This window comes from Gorilla gorilla, chromosome 10 (genome assembly GCF_029281585.2).
Source record: "Gorilla gorilla gorilla isolate KB3781 chromosome 10, NHGRI_mGorGor1-v2.1_pri, whole genome shotgun sequence".
Classification (NCBI taxonomy): Eukaryota; Metazoa; Chordata; class Mammalia; order Primates; family Hominidae; genus Gorilla; species Gorilla gorilla.
Genome location: NC_073234.2, coordinates 148,274,830 through 148,296,390, shown reverse-complemented (window position 1 = coordinate 148,296,390; position 21,561 = coordinate 148,274,830). Strand labels below are relative to the sequence as shown.

Genomic DNA, 21,561 nt, shown 5'->3' with positions numbered 1-21,561 from the left:
TGTTACTTTTTTGTTTGTTCGTTTTGAGATGGAGTCTTGCTCTGTCTCCCAGGCTGGAGTACAGTGGTGTGATCTCGGCTCACTGCAACCTGTGTCTCCCGGGTTCAAGTGATTCTCCTGCCTCAGCGTCCCGAGTAGCTGGGATCACAGGCGCCCGCCACCATGCCTGGCTAATTTTTGTATTTTTAGGAGAGACGGGTTTTCACCATATTGGCCAAGCTCGTCTTGAACTCCTGACCTTGTGATCTGCCTTCCTCAGCCTTCCAAAGTGCTGGGATTACAGGTGTGAGCCACCACACTCGACTGTTACATATTTTTTAAGCCAAAGAACAATACGGAAAAGCATTTGTTCTACTTACAACAAAACTTGGAAACAAATCAGTATACAAATTAATACACTTTTTTACAGCTGCAGTGCATTTATATGAGGTATTTAAAGACGTAGGCCAAGCCAGGTGTATTTTAGAAGTATAGTTTGGGCCAGGTGCAGTAGCTCATGCCTGTAATCCCAGCACTTTGGGAGGCCGAGGCGGGCCGATCACTTGAGGCCAGGAGTTCAAGACCAGCCTGGCCAACATAGCAAAACTGCATCTCTACTAAAAATGCAAAAGTTAGCCAGGTGTGATGGTGAGTGCCTGTAGTCCCAGCTACTTGGGAGGCTGAGGCATGAGACGTGCTTGAATCCAGGAGGCAGAGGTTGTAGTGAGCCAAGATTGCGCCTCTGCACTCCACACTTCAGCCTGGGCAACAGAGCCAGACTTTGTCTCAAAAAAAAAAAACCAACAACAAGGAAGTGTGGTGGTGTAGCCTGGACAACAAAAAGAGAGGAAGCTTTAAAGCAATGGTGGCTCCAGAGCCCTATCTGCTGTTTTTTCGGAGACAGGGTCTTGTCCTGTCACCCAGGCTGCTGGAATTCAGTGTTACCATCATAGCTCCCTGCAGCCTTGACCTGTTGGGCTCAAACAGTCCTCCTGCCTCAGCCCCCCAAGTAGCTGGGACATAGGTGAACACCATCACACCTGACTAATTGTTTAAAAATTTTCTGTAAGGACAGGGTCTTGCTATGTTGCCTAAGCAGGTTTTGATCTCCTGGACTCAAGCGATCCTCCCAGCGTGCTGGGATTGCAGGATGAGCCACTGCCGGGCCCTCACTGCTTTTTCCAAATACCTTTGGAACCCAGGTTCAGCATTCCTTAATCAGAGTTTTTAATACATTTTTTTGGTACCCAAATGTATCCCTTCATTCCCAGTAATGTTCAGGAGGGAGGAGAATTCCAGGCAGTCAGTCCCAGCAAAGGCTGTCTTCCCTGGCTCCGTGCACCTTCTCCTGAGGTCCCGGAGCCTGTGGCTTCTGTCACGTCTCGCACTGTGCACTCCAGGAAGCAGCATGGAGCTAGAGGTGATGTGGGCAGGTCCAGCGTCAGGCCCCAGGCTGTCCTCACACCTCCTTTTCAGTGCTACTTCCCTTGGCTGACGCCGTCCTCCTCACGGCCATGGTACTGGGCTTTTTCACGAGACGCTTGGCCAGCGTGGGCCTGAGCACCTGGAGGTCTGGGCCGGGCCCTAGCTGGCTGGAAAGGCTGTATCCCTGGAATGGCACCTGTTGGGCGTCTGGCTGAGGGCAGGCCCTGGTGTGTGTCTGGCTGGATTTGGTCAGTTAAGATAAGGCTCCTCACCTATAGGGGCTCAGAGATGCCCCTCCTCACCCACAGGGGCTCAGAGATGCCTTGTCAGTGGGGACTTTTGGGTAGGTCCTGCTACAAACCGCAGTCTGATGAGCTACAAACAGCATGATGAGCGCTGGCTGATGGCCCGCCCGCCCTCCCACTCAGGCACGCACAGCCCAGACAGCACATATTTTGAGATGGGAAGACGTGTGGTGGGTAGTGGGGCTTGCGTGGGAGACACTGAGGGGGCAGCCAGTGACCCTCACCCTGGGGCCTCCAGGGACAGGCTGGTCTACATTTCTTGCTTGAAATTGAGCAACTTTTTACTTTGTGGGTTTTTTTTTTAAGGTTGGACAGATGACCCAGGCAGGTCTCCTGGAGCACCTGAAACTCGAGAATGTGTCCCTGTCCCAGCAGCTGACGGAAACTCAGCACAGGTCCATGAAGGAGAAGGGGCGCATCGCGGCACAGCTGCAGGGCATTGAGGTGAGGCTGCGGCCGGGGCCGTGGAAGGTTAGGAGAACAGACGCAGACATCGATACCGTGTGTGTTTTCTTACATGTTCCGTCTCTCTGTGTGTATCTCTTAAATATTCTCATGGATGGCGGGCAGTGACTGCTCGTTAAGGCTTTGGGATGCGCGCCCCCACCCCTCATCCCTCACCTGTGGGGGCTTAGTGCAGTGAGCACTTGCGGCTCTTTTCCTGCAAGCCCCGCCTCGGGCCTGGGCCCCCGGCCGTCAGTCATTGCCAGTCAGGGATGGCGCTGGGTACAGAGTGGGTAAGGAGGAAGGGGCCAGTGCGTTTGTGCCTGACAGCCTGTCGAAGCCTAGGGATGAGAGGATTTTCTTTGCTTACTGAGCACTCAGCCTGCATTGCCATTTAACCCTCCAGCAACCACACGCTGTCGAGGTCATGGCTGCTGCCTGCACAGCCATCTCCAGAGGACAGAAATGCAGCAGCCTTGATAGCTGTTCTCCTTTAGCTGTGGGGCGCTGGACAATTTCTTACCTATCTGAGCCGCATCTTTTTTTTTTTTTTTGAGGTGGAATTTTGCTCTTGTCGCCCAGGGTGGAGTGCAGTGGTGCGATCTTGGCTCACTGCAACCTCTGCCTACCAAGTTCAAGCAATTCTCCTGCCTCAGCCTCCCGAGTAGCTGGGATTACAGACGCTCGTCACCACACCCCGCTAATTTTTTGTATTTTTAGTAGAGACGGGGTCTCGCCATGTTGGCCAGGCCAGTCTCAAACTCTTGACCTCAGGTGATCCGCCTGCCTCGGCCTCCCAAAGTGCTGGGATTACAGGCGTGAGCCTCATCTTTATAAAATGGGGATAGTGTCACCTACTCGATAGCCTTGTGGAAAAATTAAAGAAGAAGAAATGGTGTAAAACCCCAAGGCAGTGTATGGAGGGAGGTTCTGTGCTGGATGTTGCTGGGCTGGTCTTGTTGCCGATCTTGCCAGTTGTACAGGGAGCTCTCTGCAGCCTCACGTGGTTTCTCGTCTCCTGCGACTGCTCCCACCTCTCTGTGGCATTAGCTGGGCTGCCCGGCTGGGATGACAAGAATCACGTTGCGTCAGCCATAGTGCTTCAAGGGCTTAGTAGAGAAGAACTGAAAAGAATTTCAAGTTTCAAGTTAGGAATTTGTGTTTTCCCTAAGAAGTGTACCCCAATGTGAGGCTGTGTTCACTGCGGGGGCCTCTGGTCTCTTACCCGGTAGCACCAAGCACCGCTCTTGTGAGAGCATGTCCGGGTCTCACTCCCAAAAGGAGGCAGCTGTCGCCACACGAGAAAGTCGGGGAGGCTCTGCTCACCAGTGGGTCCGAGTCCTTCTCACGGGGTTGCTGGCCTGGGCTGGGCCTGGCCTCGGTCTCCTGGTTGGGGGGGCAGCCCAGCTGCCCATCCTGGGCCCTCAGTCTGCAGTCAGTAGACAGGATGAGGAGGTGGATGGGGCCCATGCCAGGGCGGTGGGTTTCTCTGCAGAGCACGGGGCCACCGGCTGCTGTTCACTATTAAGGTTTCCTGCCTTTTTAAAAACACGTTTCCTGGGCTCAGGCTGATATGTTGGATCAGGAAGCAGCCTTCATGCAGATTCAGGAGGCAAAGACGATGGTGGAGGAGGACCTTCAGAGGAGGCTGGAAGAGTTTGAAGGTGAGAGGGAGCGGCTGCAGAGGATGGCGGACTCGGCGGCATCCCTGGAGCAGCAGCTGGAGCAGGTAAGTCCCTGCAGCCCTTCAGGCTGGACCCAGGCCCCAGGTGATCCCGAGCAGCCAGGACTGCACACAAGGAGACCGAGCAGTCCTCTGCTGTGGGGCCACGTCCGCTCAGGTGGCAGTTGGGCTGTCGGTCAGACGCTGCTGCTGCTGCAGACCTGACCCTGTGTTTGCCCTGCTGGTTCTTCTACACCAGGATTGTGCGTGAAAAAAAGACCCTCCATAGTGTCCATCAAAATTACTTGAAACCCGAACAGGAAAAGGGCATACACTCTCGGAGGAGGGTCAGGCGCAGCCATGTGGGCTTCATTCCTTCTCCAGGTGAAGTTGACTTTACTCCAGCGAGACCAGCAGCTTGAGGCTTTGCAGCAGGAGCACCTGGACCTGATGAAACAGCTCACCTTGACTCAGGAGGCTCTGCAGAGCAGGGAGCAGTCCCTCGATGCCCTGCAGACACACTACGACGAGCTGCAGGCCAGGCTGGGGGAGCTGCAGGGCGAGGCCGCCTCCAGGGAGGACACGATCTGCCTCCTGCAGAACGAGAAGATCATCTTGGAGGCGGCTCTGCAGGCGGCCAAGAGTGGCAAGGAGGAGCTTGACAGAGGAGCAAGACGCTTGGAAGAAGGTACCGAGGAAACGTCGGAAACTTTAGAGAAGTTAAGAGAAGAATTAGCTATCAAATCCGGCCAGGTAATGCATTCTGCTGTGTTTTGTTTTGAATCAGAACCCTCCGTGCAGGAATGATGCTGATTATTTGCTTCTTTCTTTCTTTCTTTCTTTTTTTGAAACAGTCTCGCTGTGTTGCCCAGGCTGGAGTGCAGTGGGATGGTCTGCGCTCACTGCAACCTCCACCTCCCAGGTTCAGGTCATTCTTGTGCCTCAGCCTCCCGAGTAGCTAGGATTACAGGTGTGCGCCACCATGCCCAGCTAATTTTTGTATTTGTAGTAGAGACGGGGTTTTGCCATGTTGGCCAGGCTAGTCTCGAACTCCTAACCTCAAGTGATCCACCCGCCTCGGTCTCCCACAGTGCTGGGATTACAGGCTGAACCACCATGCCTGGCTAATTTTTGTATTTGTAGTAGAGACGGGGTTTTGCCATGTTGGCCAGGCTAGTCTCAAACTCCTAACCTCAAGTGATCCGCCCGCCTCAGTCTCCCACAGTGCTGGGATTACAGGCCTGAGCCATTGTGCCCAGCTAATGTTTGTATTTGTAGTAGAGACGGGGTTTTGCCATGTTGGCCAGGCTAGTCTCGAACTCCTAACCTCAAGTGATCCGCCCGCCTCAGTCTCCCACAGTGCTGGGATTACAGGCCTGAGCCATTGTGCCCAGCTAATGTTTGTATTTGTAGTAGAGACGGGGTTTTGCCATGTTGGCCAGGCTAGTCTCGAATTCCTAACCTCAAGTGATCCGCCTGCCTCCGCCTCCCACAGTGCTCGGATTACAGGCGTGAGCCGCCCCGCCCGACCCCTTTTTTCTTTTTTTTTTTTTTTTTTTTTTTTGAGATGGAGTCTCACTCTGTCGCCAGGTTGGAGTGTAGTGCGGTGATCTTGGCTCACTGCAACCTCTGCCTCCGGGGTTCAAGTGATTCTCCTGCCTCAGTCTCCCAAGTAGCTGGGACTACAGGTGCGTGCCACCACACCTAGCTAATTTTTGTATTTTTAGTAGAGACGGGGTTTCACCATGTTGGCCAGGATGGTCTGCATCTCTTGACCTCATGATCTGCTCACCTCGGCCTCCCAAAGTGTTGGGATTACAGGTGTGAGCCACTGCGACCGGCCTATTCTGTCTTTAAATCCCACTCTATAAGGATCAAGGGCAAGAGGAAATCATGAGCCTGTTTTCCCTCCTTTCTGAAGGAAGCTGTCACTACAAACACTGACCTGTACTAAGTGATTTTCTAGTAAAGAGGCACTCAGACAGGTCATTACTGTTTACAGTGTTAGGGGAGTAAATTTAGAGGAATTGTCCCAATTCTGTGGATGAATTTAAACTTGATTTTACTGACCATTAGCTCAGTAAGAAACAGCTGATACCTGGAAGACTGCGAGAGAGACTTTTGTGGAGCTAGATGTTATTTCTCATATTGGAATTTTACCTGTGTTGTCATTACTGGCAGTTATTTAATCCAAGTTAACCTCTGGGTTGGGCTGTTTTCCCCAGGGCAGATGAAGGTGGTGGTAGCGGTGACCTTGTCTTGGAAGCTGCCTTCCCAGCTCTGAAGTCTGTTTTCCACCTGGGGACCACAGTCAGCCGACTGGGAGATGGACTGGCCTCCTGGGCCTGCCTGGTGTTGGCCACTCTGCCTGGCCTTGTCGGAATGTGCACACATCCCCGGCCATCTTTTTTTTTTTTTTTTTTTTTAAATAGATACGGGGTTTTGCCATGTTGCCCAGGCTGGTCTCAAACTCTTAGGCTCGAGTGAACTGCCCGCCTCAGCCTCCCGAAGTGCTGGGATTACAGGCGTGAGCCACTGCGTTCCCTAGGCATCTAGACACAGCAGTATCCACGTGGGGGCTGAGGTTTCTCTGACCATGGCTCCCTGTTTGCTGAGTTCCAAGTCTGTTGCCCACTGTGGGAGCCGCTGTGGGACCAGGGGCAGGTGACGTGAGGATCATCGGAACGGATGAATGATGCGTGTGGAACAACCAGCACTTTGATCCTTCGCAGGAGGGCTCCTGAGGGACCGCCCTCCATATTGTAGGGAAAAAGGCTCATTCTTCAGTCGTGCTCTAGTGATAACTAGGATTTGCATGCAGTGTGTTCTGTATTCAGACAGAAAACCTAGGCCCTAAACAAGCTCTTCCCTATTTCTGGAGTCGGCTGCCCCATGTGTGTGTGCGCTGAGAGCTGTTTGCTGAGATAGAGAAGTGTTTCACAAACACATGGATTCCTGAGTCCTCCGGGACCCTCCGAGTGCAGATCCCGTGGGGTGGGTCTGTGTGGAGCCCTCTGAGTGCAGATCCCGTGGGGTGGGTCTGTGTGGAGCCCTCCGAGTGTAGATCCTGTGGGGTGGGTCTGTGTGGAACCCTCCGAGTGCAGGTCCTGTGGGGTGGGTCTGTGTGGGGCCCGAGGCTCTGCATTTCTCACAAGCTCCTGGGCTGAATGGGCTGGGCTCCAACAGACTTTGCAGGACAAGGACCAGAGCCTGGGGTCAGCACCCTCAGCCTGTGGGTGCAGCCCAACACCGTGTTCTGTAAACTGTCACTGTGACAGCCCTGCTCGCTCGCCTGTGCTGCAAGAGCATTGCTGAGCAGCTATGACTGACGTGCAGCCTATGAGCTGCAGTCGTTTCCCATCAGGCATCTCCAAAAAAGGCTTGCCGAGCCCTGGGCTGGAGTGTCCCCTGGCCTCATCCCCTCTCCCACCTCCCTGCCACTCACTGTGCCTTCATGCTGTCAGTGGTGAGGAGGGAGAGCCCAGGCCTTAGGAACCACCAGTTCCCGTCAGAACACAAGTGCTTCTTCCTATAACATCTGTGCAGATGTGTGCCCTCCTGGAGCCATCAGTGTAATGTCTGTGTAGTTGCATCCCCCTCCTGGAGCCCTCAGTGTAACAGCTGTGTAGATGTGTCCCCCTGCTGTAGCCCTCAGTGTAATATTCATGCACATGCATCCCCCTCTTGGAGCCCTCAGTGTAACATCTGTGCAGACACATTCCCCTCCTATAGTCCTCAGTGTAACAACTCTGCAGATGTGTCCTTTCCTGGAGCCCTCAGTGTAACATCTCTGCAGATGTGTCCTTTCCTGGAGCCCTCAGTGTAACATCTCTGCAGATGTGGCCCCTCCTGGAGCCCTCAGTGTAACATCTGTGTAGATGTGTCCCCCTGCTGTAGCCCTCAGTGTAATATTCATGCACATGCATCCCCCTCTTGGAGCCCTCAGTGTAACATCTGTGCAGACACATTCCCCTCCTATAGTCCTCAGTGTAACAACTCTGCAGATGTGTCCTTTCCTGGAGCCCTCAGTGTAACATCTCTGCAGATGTGTCCTTTCCTGGAGCCCTCAGTGTAACATCTCTGCAGATGTGGCCCCTCCTGGAGCCCTCAGTGTAACATCTGTGTAGATGTGTCCCCCTGCTGTAGCCCTCAGTGTAATATTCATGCACATGCATCCCCCTTTTGGGGCCCTCAGTGTAACATCTGTGCAGACACATTCCCCTCCTATAGTCCTCAGTGTAACAACTCTGCAGATGTGTCCTTTCCTGGAGCCCTCAGTGTAACATCTCTGCAGATGTGGCCCCTTCTGGAGCCCTCAGTGTAACATCTCTGCAGATGTGGCCCCTTCTGGAGCCCTCAGTGAAACATCTCTGCAGATGTGTGCTTTCCTGGAGCCCTCAGTGTAACATCTGTGAGGATGTGTCCCCTCTTGGAGCTCTCTGTAACATTTGTGCAGATGTGTTCCCCTCCTGGAGGCTTCAGTGTAACATCTGTGCAGACACATTCCCCTCCTGGAGGCTTCAGTGTAACATCTGTGCAGACACATTCCCCTCCTGGAGCCCTCAGTGTAATGTCTGTGCACATGTCTCCCACAGGTGGAACACCTGCAGCAGGAGACTGCTGCTCTGAAAAAGCAAATGCAAAAAATAAAGGAACAGTTTCTCCAACAAAAGGTAAAAATCTGTTGTTGATTTCTTCACTTGAAACAAGCGTATGAACAGAGTTTTCTGTGGTTTAATTGCTTAGCAATTCCAATGTCATTGAAATTGAGAAGAAGGTAACATCTTGAGTTCTCTTTAAATTTTTTTTTTTTTTTTTGAGACAGAGTCTCTCTCTGTCAGCCAGGCTGGAGTGCAGTGACACGATCTTGGCTCACTGCAAGCTCTGCCTCCCGGGTTCAAGCTATTCTCCTGCCTCAGCCTCCCGAGTAGCTGCGACTACAGGCGCCCTCCACCACGTCCGGCTAATTTTTTGTATTTTGTATTTTGAGACGGAGTTTCTCCGTGTTAGCCAGGATGGTCTCAATCTCCTGACCTCAGGTGATCCACCCTCCTCGGCCTCTCAAAGTGCTGGGATTACAGGTGTGAGTCACCGCGCCCGGCCCTCTTTAACTTTTTTTAAAGGTACTTAATCTGCAAAGTCAAGACACACTTCCACAGTGGGGTGGGGGTCTTGGCCCCTCAGATCTCCAGGGGCGGCTGTCACTGGAGCGCCTGTCAGCATACCGTGTTGTGCTCACTCCAGGGAGCTGTGTGTTGTGCAGTGTTGTTAACACACAGGTTGGGTTTGCCATTTAAAATGTCTTTGAAAAATGCACATAGAGTTCCAGCATTGAAACAAATTTTGGTTACCCAGAAAGACATGGAATATAAATTTTGTGTCAGTGAAGCCAGTACCTCCTGTTGGATTTTATGGGATCTGAGCAAGGGTGACCCCGAAGCTATATTGTGAGTGCTGCTGTGTTTTATTTCTGAGCGAGGGCGACCCCTGAGGCACCGTTGTGAGCGCTGCTGTATTTTATTTTATTTTTTTTTGAGATGAAGTCTTGCTCTGTACCCCAGGCTGGAGTGCAGTGGCGCGATCTTGGCTCACTGCAAGCTCCGCCTCCCGGGTTCACGCCATTCTCTTGCCTCAGCCTCCCGAGTAGCTGGGACTGCAGGCGCCCGCCATCATGCCCGGCTAATTTTTTTTTGCATTTTTAGTAGAGATGGGGTTTCACCGTGTTAGCCAGGATGGTCTCAATCTCCTGACCTCGTGATCTGCCCACCTCAGCCTCCCAAAGTGCTGGGATTACAGGCGTAAGCCACCATGCCCGGCCTGTATTTTATTTTTTTTGAGACAGAGTCTGGCTGTATCGCCCGGGCTGGAGTGCAGTAGTGTTGTGTCTGCTCACTGCAACCTCCAACTGCCAGGTTCAAGTGATTCTCATGCCTCAGCCTCGTGAGTAGCTGGGACTACAAGCATGCACCACCACGCCTGGCTAGTTTTTTGTATTTTTAGTAGAGACGGGGTTTTCACCTTGTTGGCCAGGCTGGTTTTGAACTCCTGACCTCAGGTGATCAGCCAGCTCGGGCTCCCAGAGTGCTGGGATTACAAGTGTGAGCCACCATACCCGGCCTGCTGTATTTTATTTCTGAGCAAGGGCGGCCCCTGAAGCAGTGTCGTGAGTCCTGCTTTGCTTTATTACTGAGCCACAAGCAAGGGGATTACCTGTTGGAAGCAAAGCAGTGCAACTGAAGTCAGGAGAGAGCCAGACTCCTTGGAATAGAGGAGACGTCTACGAGGCCAGTGTGACTGCCTTGTGCACCACAGTCTCTAAACAGGCAGTGATGTCACCTGTGGATAAACAGTGGTGTGTCTCAGTCGATGGAGTCTTGGATTTGATGAAATGTGTCTTTACCTCAAAAAAGTTATGCCCCCGATAAGTGGTAAACATTTTTGTTGAAGCCAGCTTGACCCCCCAGGAACGCCCCCCACGCCCCGCCGCCCAGCGTCCGCTCACAAGCCTCTGTCTTTGGCAGGTGATGGTGGAGGCCTACCGGCGCGACGCCACCTCCAAAGACCAGCTCATCAGTGAGCTGAAAGCCACCAGGAAGAGGCTGGACTCGGAGCTGAAGGAGCTGCGGCAGGAGCTGATGCAAGTGCACGGGGAGAAGCGGGCCGCCGAGGCGGAGCTCTCGCGCCTGCAGAGAGAGGCGGCCCAGGTCCGTCAGCAGATGGCGGACCTTGAAGGGCATCTCCATTCGGTGCAGAAGGAGCGAGACGAGATGGAAACACACTTGCAGGTCTGTCCGTGTTGGGTTGACTCACTTTATGGGGAGGATTTGGCCAAAGTGCTTGTCGGGAGGGTGGGGCCTGTGTTTGGAGCGGGGCCTGTCTGGGGCGGGGCCTGTGTCTGGGGTGGGGCCAAGGTGGGAGAGGCTTTTGGAAGAACAGCTGGGAACAAGGCCCACCTGGAGCATAGGTCCCAGAGGGGCAGTCCGGTGAGGCCTGGTAAGTCCAGGTGGCGATGGTGCATGAAGGGAGGGAGTGAGGAGGCCCCGTGAGGCACCCGGCTTCTCACCATTGCCATGGGCTCCCGGGATCTAGCATGTGAGAGGACAGCGGCTGTCATGCAGAAAGCAAGGGTGAGTGTTTTGTGGAGACCCCACGTCAGGGCAGGGCGTCGGGGCCCGGGGACCCTGGGAGTCCCTCATGGCTGAGTGCGGAGCTGGGACTGACCAGAGCTAGTCATGTTCCTGTGGAAGCTGAGCCTGGGCTGGCTTCTGCACACAGTGGGTGTCCGAGATGCTGGTGACAAGTTTCTCGGCTGCAGGTAGCAGAGCAGGTGAGGGGTGGAGGTGGGGGATGGAGGCCGCAGTCCAGGATCCTGTCCAGACATCCAGGCTGAGGAACCGGGAGGTGAGACGAGAAATCAGGAGAGCAACAGTAAATTTGGGGAGAGTCGTCTGATGGCACATTAGACCAAGCGCTACGTTTTGCTTATGAAGTTTCTGAAGTTGCCGGAGAGGACCGAGCCAAGGTCCCAGCAGGCAGATTGGTCAGCATGTCTGGCTCATTAGGAGCCAGGCTGAGGCCTGTGAGTAGTCGGTGTGGCCGGCGCCATCATTGTTGGAAAGTGGGGGCTGATGGATTAGCGCTGGTGCCGGGGCGGGGAGGTGGGCCAAGGGGAGGGCCGGCTCCTTGGACTGTAGGAGGCTTGGAGGACTCAGCAGTGCGGGCAGAGCACGTTCGGACCCCACAGCTGCAGGCCTGGGCTGGTTGTGGGGACTCGCCTCGCACACAGGAGCTGGGGAAAGGCTGCGAGGGCAGGAGCAGGTCGGGGACGCAGCCCTCAGTGTTCACAGTTGATCCTGAGGAGGGCATCCAGGGGGGGTCCAGGGAAGGGTCCCGGGGTCTCGGGAAGGGGTCCCGGGGTCTCCGGGGAGGGGTCCCAGGGGTTCTGGGGAGGGGTCCCGGGGTCTCAGGAAGGGTCCTGGGGGCTCTGGGGGAGGGGTCTGGGGACTGTGGGGAGGGGATCCAGGGGCTTGCGGGGAGGGTTCCCGGGGGCTCTTGGGGAGGGGTCCAGGGCTCTCCAGGGAGGGGTCCTGGGGTTTCCGAGGAGGGGTCTGGATCCTTGAGGAGGGGTCCTAAGGGCCTTGGGAAGGGGTCCTGGGTCCTGGGGGTTTGGAGGAGAGGTCCTGGGTCCACAGGCTTTCCTATGAACCAGTCATGTCCTGTTGTGCCTCTGATGCTCTGGACAGTGTTTGGAAATGCTTGTTGGCCTCAGTAATGAGTGGTTTGTGGCCGGGTGCGGTGGCTCACGCCTGTAATCCCAGCACTTTGGGAGGCCGAGGCAGGTGGATCACGAGGTCAGGAGTTCAAGACTAGCCTGGCCAATATGGTGAAACCCTGTCTCTACTAAAAATACAAAAATTAGCCGGGCGTGGTGGCAGGCACCTGTAGTCCCAGCCACTCGGGAGGCTGAGGCAGGAGAATCACTTGAACCTGGGAGGCGGAGGTTGCAGTGAGCTGAGATCGCGCCCCTGCACTCCAGCCTGGGTGACAGAGTGAGACTCCATCTCAATAAAAAAAAAAAAGAGTGGTTTGTAAGAAGGCAGACGTGTCTCTCAGGATTTCTCTCAAGGCCCAAGTCCTCCAGGGCGAGCCTGAGCAATGCCTTTGGTGGGGGTGATGGGCTGGAGCCAGGAAGGGGAGACAGGCTGGGGGTGGCAGTGCCGCTCCTCACGCCCTCCTTCCCTTCCAAAGTCGTTGCAGTTCGATAAGGAGCAGATGGTCGCGGTCACAGAGGCCAATGAGGCGCTGAAGAAACAAATCGAAGAGTTGCAGCAAGAAGCCCGGAAGTAAGTCTGCGTGTGCCCGGGGGAGGTGGTGGGGGGCCGGGGAAGGTGCGGGGGCCGGGGGGGAGGTGAACCAGAATGCCAGACGGTCACGTCGGGATAATTCAGCTTCTTCCTGTGTCTCCCTCGTGACACCCCAGGGCCATCACGGAACAGAAGCAGAAGATGAGGCGGCTGGGCTCAGACTTGACCAGCGCCCAGAAGGAGATGAAGACCAAACATAAGGCCTACGAGAACGCCGTGGGCATCCTCAGCCGCCGCCTGCAGGAGGCCCTCGCGGCCAAGGAGGCTGCGGACGCGGAGCTGGGCCAGCTCCGAGCCCAGGGCGGCAGCAGTGACAGCAGCCTGGCTCTACATGTAGGTAACGCCGTGCCATCCCCGGCCAGGGTCACCAGCCCCTCGGTGCAGGGAAGGGCTCTCCATCAGCAGTTGTGCCCTAAAGCCTAGCGGGGCCGAGCTCGTGTGGGAGGTGGCAACTCTCTAAACTCCCGCTCATCTTCGAGGTTGCCAGGAACCCACAGTGACTGAGCATTGCCTTGCGTCTCCCTCGTGAACCCCACATGGCCTGTGGCCTGTGGCCTGTGGCGTTCACCTGATTTTCCTCAAGAAATCTCCTTGGCTCAGAGATGTTCAGCTGCTCCCTTGGGGCAGAGGGAGGGCCTGCCCTGGTCCGCTCGCGTTCCAGCTGCCTCTGCGCCTCCTTGCATCTCAGGAGGAAAAGCAGCCTCCGCACTCACTGAGAAGCAGGAGTGAGGGCATGGGGTCAGCGATTGACAGGGTTCAGGGAGCGTTTAGAGGTAGCCACGCTGCAGTGGCCCAGAACAAGCGGGTGCCCTTTCTGGAGGGCTCTGAGCAGGGCCTTCCGTGGAGGCCGTGGCCCTCCGTGCTCTGTCACCTTTCGTGGTAGGCATAACATTCTACCTGAGTGAGTTCATCCGCATTTTATTTATTATTCTCCAATTCACGTCCTTGCACTGACAACTTACTATTTCTTCTTATATGTAGTTTGTTTCTATCTCCTGTCCGCTTAAGAATTTATGGGTAGGAAGAGACTGTATCATAACGTGGGGTTTTCTTGTCTAATTAAATAAACTCGGCCGGGCACGGTGGCTCACACCTGTAATCTCAGCAATTAAATAAACTTGGCCAGGCTCGGTGGCTCACACCTATAACCCCAGCGGTTAAATAAACTAGGCCAGGCACGGTGGCTCACACCTGTAATCTCAGCAATTAAAAAAAAACGGCCGGGCACAGTAGCTCACACCTGTAATCCCAGCAATTAAATAAACTAGGCCGGGCATGGTGGCTCACACCTGTAATCCCAGCGCTTTGGGAGGCTGAGGCAGGAGGATCGCTTGAGCACAGGAGTTTGAGACCAGCCTGGGCAACATAATGAGACCCTGTATTTACAAATAATACAAAAATAAAACCCAGGCATGGTAGCACGTGCCTGTGGTCACAGATGCTTGAGACACTGAGGTGGGAGGATCGCCTCAGCCTGGGAGGTGAGGCTGAAACTGCAGTGAGCCATGATTTTGCTGCTGCGCTCCAGCCCAGGCGATAGAGACTCTGTGTCTAAAATTAAATAAATCAAGTGCTTCCTCTCACCTGGTTGCTTTGTAAAATGTTGGGGAGATTGATTCAGTTGCCATTTTCTTTGGGCTCACTAAGGGCTGGGGTGGGGAGGTCGCAAAGGCCGGGCAGAGCTGGCCCCTCACCGCGCTTTTGCAGCTGAGGAATAGCACAGCTGCGAGCCGATGTCTCGTGTCCGTCCGGGCTTCACCCCTCGCAAGTGGTGACTTTTGGCAAATTTCTCACCTTTTTGATCCTCAGCAAAATGAGGCCACATTGAGGTGAATGAGAACCTGAGAACCTTCTCATGTAAGGGTTAAGTTAGGTGGTACTGGAACGTGCTTGGCAGGGGCCTGGTACCATCGAGGCAGCAAGTGGGCGGGGTGTGAGAGCACACCTGTGCCTGCATGTATCCGTGCATGTGTGAGGTGTGAGCATGTGTGTGTGCAGCGTATGGAGTGTGTGTGTGCATGGTGTGTGGGATGTGAGCACGTGTGTGCGTGCATGTGTGAGGTGTGAGCATGTGTGTGTGTGGCGTGTGGAGTGTGCATGGTGTGTGGGGTGTGAGCATGTGTGCATGCAGTGTGAGGTGTGAGCCACATGTGCACATGTGGTGGGTGCGAACACGTGTGGGGTGTGAGCACGTGTGTGTGTGGTGTGTGGGATGTGAACATGTGTGCACGTGGTGTGTGTTACATGAGCGTGTGTATGTGATGTGTGGTGCGTGAGCACGTGTGTGGTATTTATTACAACTGGTGCTGCTTGCTTGCCACAGATGGTGATTTATAGCCATTATCTGCAGGTCAGATTTTCTTCTGTATTTTTGAAGCATTGAACTGAAGAGATGATTTTGTTTGTCCCAACTATCCCCGTGTGTCATCGTGTGCATGCTGTGGTCGGTTAATTCAACTTCTTTAACAAAAAGGAAGGTTGTGAGACTGTGTCAGACAGCTGGTGTCTGGTGTGTGTGCAGCCACACAGCCTCATGCCTGCCGGCACCACGGGAAGTGAGGGGGGTCAGGGCCTGTCCCATGACCAAGTGCCCGTTCCGTCTTGGCCCTTAGGAAAGGATCCAGGCCCTGGAGGCGGAGCTGCAGGCTGTCAGTCATAGCAAGACGCTGCTGGAAAAGGAACTGCAGGAGGTCATAGCGCTGACCAGCCAGGAGCTGGAGGAGTCCCGGGAGAAGGTGCTGGAGCTGGAGGACGAGGTGAGGCCTGGCCATCTGCTGTGGCGGCAGCGTGGGGCAGGTCACGTGAGCCCTGGACATGCCGCCATGCTTGAGACCCGAAGAACAAAACTTCACCGTGTGCCCAGCATTGCTACTTTTGGTGTTGCCACCTTCTGACCGTCGGCCTCTGGCTCTGTGGTGGGGCAGGCCCTGATTCCAGCCCTCTGGGGAGGATCACTGTACAGCCTCTTTGGTGGAGTGGTTACAGAATTCATAGTGGAACCCTTCTCAGTTCAAATGCTTTGGTTGCAAATAGGAAACCCAACTTCGCCAGGCGAGTGGCTCATGCCTGTAATCCCAGCACTTTGGGAGGCTGAGGTGGGCAGATCATGAGGTTAGGAGCTCGAGACCAGCCTGGCCGACATGGTGAAACCCCATCTCTACTAAAAATACAAAAATTAGCCGGGTGTGGTGGCGGGTGCCTGTAGTCCCAGCTACTTGGGCGGCCGAGGCAGGTAAACCGCTTGAACCCAGGAGCGGAGGTTGCAGTGAGCCAAGATCGCGCCACTGCCCTCCAGGCTGGGCGACAGAGTGAGACTCCGTCTCAAAAAAAAAAAGTCAGATATCTCAGGTTCAGAGACAGTTCTCGCTTCAGCGGTGCTGGTGGCAGCTCAGTGTCCCGGCCCCCCTGCCTCCCCAGCCCCTCTGGTTCCCGGCACCCCCCACTCCCCAGCCCCTCCCTGTGGAGCTCCGTCACAGTAGGGCCGCCTGTTCCACTCTCTGGCTGTGTCCTGTCCTGAAGTGGTTTTGCTCATGCCCACCCTGCTGAGTGGCCTAGCCAGGGCTCAGTGCCTGGACAGACTTCTCCAGAAGCCCATGGCCCCAGGAGAAGGCTGGGCTCTTGGCCATGGGGAGGAATGAGAGGGGCCTGGGGAAGCAACTGACCATGACCACGACAGGCTTCAGATCATGAAGCAAGCACGGTCCTGTGGTGTCCGTCGCAGGGTTGTGTGGTGTCCATTGTTCTGTTTTTGTTTTTGTTGTCTTGAGGCAGAGTCTCACTCTGTCATTCAGGCTGGAGTGCACGATCTTGGCTCACCACAGCCTCCACTTCCCAGGTTCAAGTGATTCTCCCACCTCATTCTCCTGAGTAGCTGGAACTACAGGTGATCGCCACCACACCTGGATAATTTCTGTAGTTTTGGTAGAGACAGGGTTTCATCATGTTGGCTAGGCTGGTCTCGAACCCCTGACCTCCCAAAGTGCTGGGATTACAGGCGTGAGTCACTGCGTCCAGCCCATTGCTGTGTTTTAGTTTTCGATGTTTCTTTTCTTTTTCTTTTTCTTTTTTTGAGACAGAGTCTCGCTGTGTTGCCCAGGCTGGAGTGCAGGGGCACGATCTCAGCTCACTGCAACCTCCACCTCCTGGGTTCAAGCGATTCTTCTGCCTCAGCCTCCTGAGTAGCTGGGACTAAAGGCATGTGCCACGATAGTGGCTAATTTTTGTATTTTCAGTAGGGACGGGGTTTCACTATGTTGGCCAGGCCGGTCTCAAACTCCTGACCTCAGGTGATCCCCCTGCCTCGGCCTCCCAATGTGCTGCGATTACAGGCGTGAGCCTCCACGCCTGGCCTGAGTTTTCGCTGTTTCTTGTTGAAAACTCACCTGTTTCTGGGGTATGTGAATTCCATTCACCAGTGCAGGTAATTTTACAGTGACATTGGTATGTTTCAGCTTCAAGAATCCAGAGGCTTTAGGAAGAAGATAAAACGCCTTGAGGAGTCAAACAAGAAGTTGGCTCTTGAATTAGAGCACGAGAAAGGGAAGCTTACGGGCCTCGGTCAGTCCAACGCAGCTCTGCGGGAACACAACAGCATCCTAGAAACAGCTTTGGCCAAGAGGGAGGCAGACCTAGTCCAGTTGAACCTTCAGGTATTCAAACTCGTCAAACTCACGCCAGCAACGGTGTGAGAGTTGGTGGGGCTGCACGCACTCCGAGAATCTCATCCAGATTCAGTCACCTGTGCTGACTCCTAGCCCACCCGGCCTGCAGCCGAGAGAACAGGCTCAGGAGTCCGGGTGACCCACAGCCCTGGGTCCCCAGCTGTTGGTGCAGGGCTGGGCTCTCTGAGGTGAGGCTGGAGCCCCTGCGTGTGCTCAGTTCACCTGTTTAGTTGAGGGGCAGACCTGCTTAGTCGGGGGGCAGACCTGCTTAGTCGGGGGGCAGACCTGCTTAGTCGGGGGGCAGACCTGCTTAGTCGGGGGGCAGACCTGCTTAGTCGGGGGGCACACCTGCTTAGTCGGGGGGCACACCTGCTTAGTCGGGGGGCACACCTGCTTAGTCGGGGGGCACACCTGCTTAGTCGGGGGGCACACCTGCTTGTTGGGGGGTAGACCTGCTTAGTTGAGGGGCACACCTGCTTAGTCAGGGGGTAGACCTGCTTGTAGGGGGGTAGACCTTCCATGTGGGTGCGGCTGAGTTCCAGTCCCAGACTGTGACATTGTTTGTAGGGGGCACTTAACGAGAGGTTCACACAATTCAGAACTGGGACTTGAACCCTGACCTGGTTCTCACTCAGCTACTTAGTCTCCACAGCCTCTCTGAATTGAGGACCAGGCTGGGCATTTCAGGGAAATGCTGGGGGCCAAATCGAGCTGCTGGTGTTGACTATCCCATCTTAGTTCCATATTTTGCCCTAGTTCCCACCACTTCTGTTCTTCTTGTACCCAGCTGCAGCCCCTGATTTGTGTGTAGTTTTTGAGTTCCCAGCCACCATGTTCCTTTTTTTTGTCGTTGTAGTTGTTGTTAGTAATACGGAGTCTCACTCTGTCTCTCAGGCTGGAGTGCAGTGGCGCGATCTCAGCTGCCTGCCTCCCGGGTTCAAGCGATTCTCCTGCCTCAGCCTCTGGTATAGCTGGGACTACAGGCGTGCACCACCGCGCCCAGCTAATTTTTCGTATTTTTAGTAGAGACGAGGTTTCACTGTGTTAGCCAGGATGGTCTCGATTTTCTGACTATCATCCACCTGCCTTGGCCTCCCAAAGTGCTGGGATTACAGGTGTGAGCCACTGCGCCCGGCCCATTCTTTTTTTTTTGAGACAGGGTCTGGCTCTTGCCCGGAGTGGAGGGCAGTGCGGTGGAGGGCACTGCAGTGGTACCATCATAGCTCACTGCATCCTCAACCTCCTGGGCTCCAGCGATCCTCCTGCCCTGGCCTCTGGAGCCGTGGGACCCACAGGTGTGCCACGTTCTTGAGTGCGGCCCTGTGATCATGCTCCCACAACCTAGGATTCTGTTTTTGTCACAGATTCTTCAACAGTGGAGTTTCCTCTACCTCCCTGGCGTGTGCCTGTGATGTGGCGTGTGTCATGTTGCCTGCTGTAGCAGCCTTGTGTGTTTGTAATTCGACATCCTTCCTTATCTGTCCTCCTGCAATCTGATCTAGGTGCAGGCAGTTTTGCAGCGCAAAGAAGAGGAGGATCGCCAGATGAAGCATCTTGTCCAGGCCCTGCAGGCCTCACTAGAGAAGGAGAAGGAGAAGGTGAACAGCCTCAAGGAGCAGGTGCGTGCCACCTTCCGGCTCACAGGGCGTTCCAGAGGACGCTCCAGTGCCTAGAAATCTATGCAGGGTCCTTCACACACCAGCCTCCTTCCAGCAGTTACACAGAGCAAAGGTGCGTTGCAGTTGTTGGTGACGGAGGCCACAGAGCACCTGCTCTGGTCCTTAGAAGGTGGCGTTAGATTAAATGGCAGTGCAGCTGTGAGGGCCTGGGGCCAATGAGCTCCGCATGCATGTGTATTTATATTGTGCTGGGAATGGTGTCTTGTATGTCGTGTTGCATTGCAAAAGCAAACTTGAGAATAGCATAGGATCCCATTTGTGTTCGGCAGATAAGAGGGGTGGTTCTGTGGACCCTTCTCTGTGTAGAGAGCTGTCTTTTCGTGGCTGGCCTCTGCCCTGCTTCAGGTGTTCACTGACACATTGGTCACGTCGCCAGCAGAGGCCCATCCTGACCCCCAGGTGCCCTGTCTGGGCCCTGCTCCTCCGTTAGAACGCTGCTTCTTGCTGGCTACCTCCGCCATACCTGGCACAGAGCAGCTACTCCTAGCACGCTTGCCGTGTGTGTGCACATGGGGGGTGTGCGTGCACATGTGTGCCTGGGGTGTGGTGTGTGTGCACGCGGGGGGCTGTGCATGCAAGTGTTGTGATGTCTGTACACACGTGTGCCTGGGGTGTGGTGTGCACACGGGGGGCTGTGCGTGCAAGGGTTGTGATGTCTGCACACACGTGTGCCTGGGGTGCGTGCACGCGGGGGGCTGTGCATGCAAGGGTTGTGATGTCTGCACACACGTGTGCCTGGGGTGCGTGCACGCGGGGGGCTGTGCATGCAAGGGTTGTGATGTCTGCACACGTGTGCCTGGGGTGTGGTGTGCACACGGGGGGCTGTGCGTGCAAGGGTTGTGATGTCTGCACACACGTGTGCCTGGGGTGTGTGTGTGCGGGGGGGTGTCCGTGCAAGGGCTGTGGTGTGTGTGCGCACGTGTGTGCCTGGGGTGTGTGTGTGCACACGGGGGACTGTGCATGGAAGGGTTGTGATGTCTGTATACACGTGTGTGCCTGAGGTGTGTATGTGTGCGGGGGGGTGTCCGTGCAAGGGCTGTGGTGTGTGTGCGCACGTGTGTGCCTGGGGTGTGTGTGTGCACACGGGGGGCTGTGCATGGAAGGGTTGTGATGTCTGTATACACGTGTGTGCCTGGGGTGTGGTGTGCACGCGGGGGGCTGTGCGTGCAAGAGTTGTGATGTCTGCACACACGTGTGCCTGAGGTGTGTATGTGCGCGGGGGGGTGTCCGTGCAAGGACTGTGGTGTGTGTGCGCACGTGTGTGCCTGGGCTGTGGTGTTTTTGCATGCATTTGATGCTCATGTATATGTAGAAAATTTCTAGGAGGAACACAAGAAATAACTGGTTGTCTCTAGAGAAAGGCAGGAAAGAACACATCACTTTTCCTTTAAATCCCGTTTGAACTGAACTTGTAAAAAAGTAATTGCTTCACAATTCAAACTTTTCGGCCTAACAGTGAAGCTTCTTTCGTTCCTATGACTTGGCTTTGCCACAACCTTTAAGAACTTTTCTATGATAATGTAATTGAGATGAAAAGAAAAAGGTTCTTGACTTTTCTTAAGGGGTGAAACAACAAAGTTTCTTTATAAATAGAATTAATTTTAAGATGTGGCAGGTGGCTGGGCGTGGTGGCTCATGCCTGTAATCCCAGCACTTTGGGAGGCTGAGGCAGGCAGATCACCTGAGGTCGGGAGTTCAAGACCAGGCTGACCAACATGGAGAAACCCTGTCTCTACTATGAATACAAAATTAGCCTGGCGTGGTGGCGCAGGCCTGTAGTCCCAGCTACTCGGGAGGCTGAGGCAGGAGAATCGCTTGAACCCAGGAGGCGGAGGTTGTGGTGAGCCAAGATCACACCATTGCACTCCAGCTTGGGCAACAAGTGGGAAACTCCGTCTCAAAAAAAAAATGTGGCTGGAATATTTTAATAGGAGCAGTTAACAGCTTTCTCTTGGCCCCACAGGCCTCATCCGCCCGGCCGTTTAACCCTTGCCTGGGGCCTGCTGCTGGGCCGTGGTTCAGGCTGGCTCACACGGTGCCCCAGCTCTCCAGCTTTTGCTCCGTGCTTAGGGTTCACTGAATTTTTTTCGGTTTTTTTTTTTTTTTTTAGACGGAGTCTCACTTTGTCACCAGGCTGGAGTGCAGTGGCGTAATCTTGGTTCACTGTAACCTCTGCCTCCCGGGTTCAAGTGATTCTCCTGCCTCAGCCTCCCCAGTAGCTGGAACTACAGGCATGCACCACCACGCCTGACTAATTTTTTGTATTTTAGTAGAGATGGGGTTTCACCATATTAGCCAGGATGGTCTCAGTCTCCTGACCTGATGACCTGCCCGCCTTGGCCTTCCAATTAATTTTATTCTTATTTTTTAAATGTTTTTATTATTTTTATTTATTTATTTGTTTATTTTTTTGAGATTTGAGATGGAGTCTTGCTCTGTCGCCCAGGCCAGAGTGCAATGGCGCGATCTCGGCTCACTGCAAGCTCCACCTCCCGGGTTCACGCCATTCTCCTGCCTCAGCCTCCTGAGTAGCTGGGACTG

General features: G+C 54.6%; 1 protein-coding gene across 16 annotated transcripts in view; it reads left to right on the top strand.

Moving 5' to 3' along the window:
• Positions 1-21,561, top strand: part of GOLGA3 (golgin A3) — a 62,442-nt gene that overhangs the window by 29,403 nt on the left and 11,478 nt on the right. For all 16 annotated transcript variants that reach the window (XM_055357721.1, XM_055357716.1, XM_055357725.2 and 13 more), the window contains 10 exons: positions 2,016-2,153; positions 3,721-3,882; positions 4,201-4,569; positions 8,412-8,489; positions 10,338-10,601; positions 12,565-12,659; positions 12,797-13,013; positions 15,293-15,436; positions 17,132-17,329; positions 18,844-18,960. In XM_055357721.1, coding sequence (XP_055213696.1) covers positions 2,016-2,153; positions 3,721-3,882; positions 4,201-4,569; positions 8,412-8,489; positions 10,338-10,601; positions 12,565-12,659; positions 12,797-13,013; positions 15,293-15,436; positions 17,132-17,329; positions 18,844-18,960 — 1,782 coding nt within the window. The remainder of the gene's footprint in view (positions 1-2,015; positions 2,154-3,720; positions 3,883-4,200; positions 4,570-8,411; positions 8,490-10,337; positions 10,602-12,564; positions 12,660-12,796; positions 13,014-15,292; positions 15,437-17,131; positions 17,330-18,843; positions 18,961-21,561) is intronic.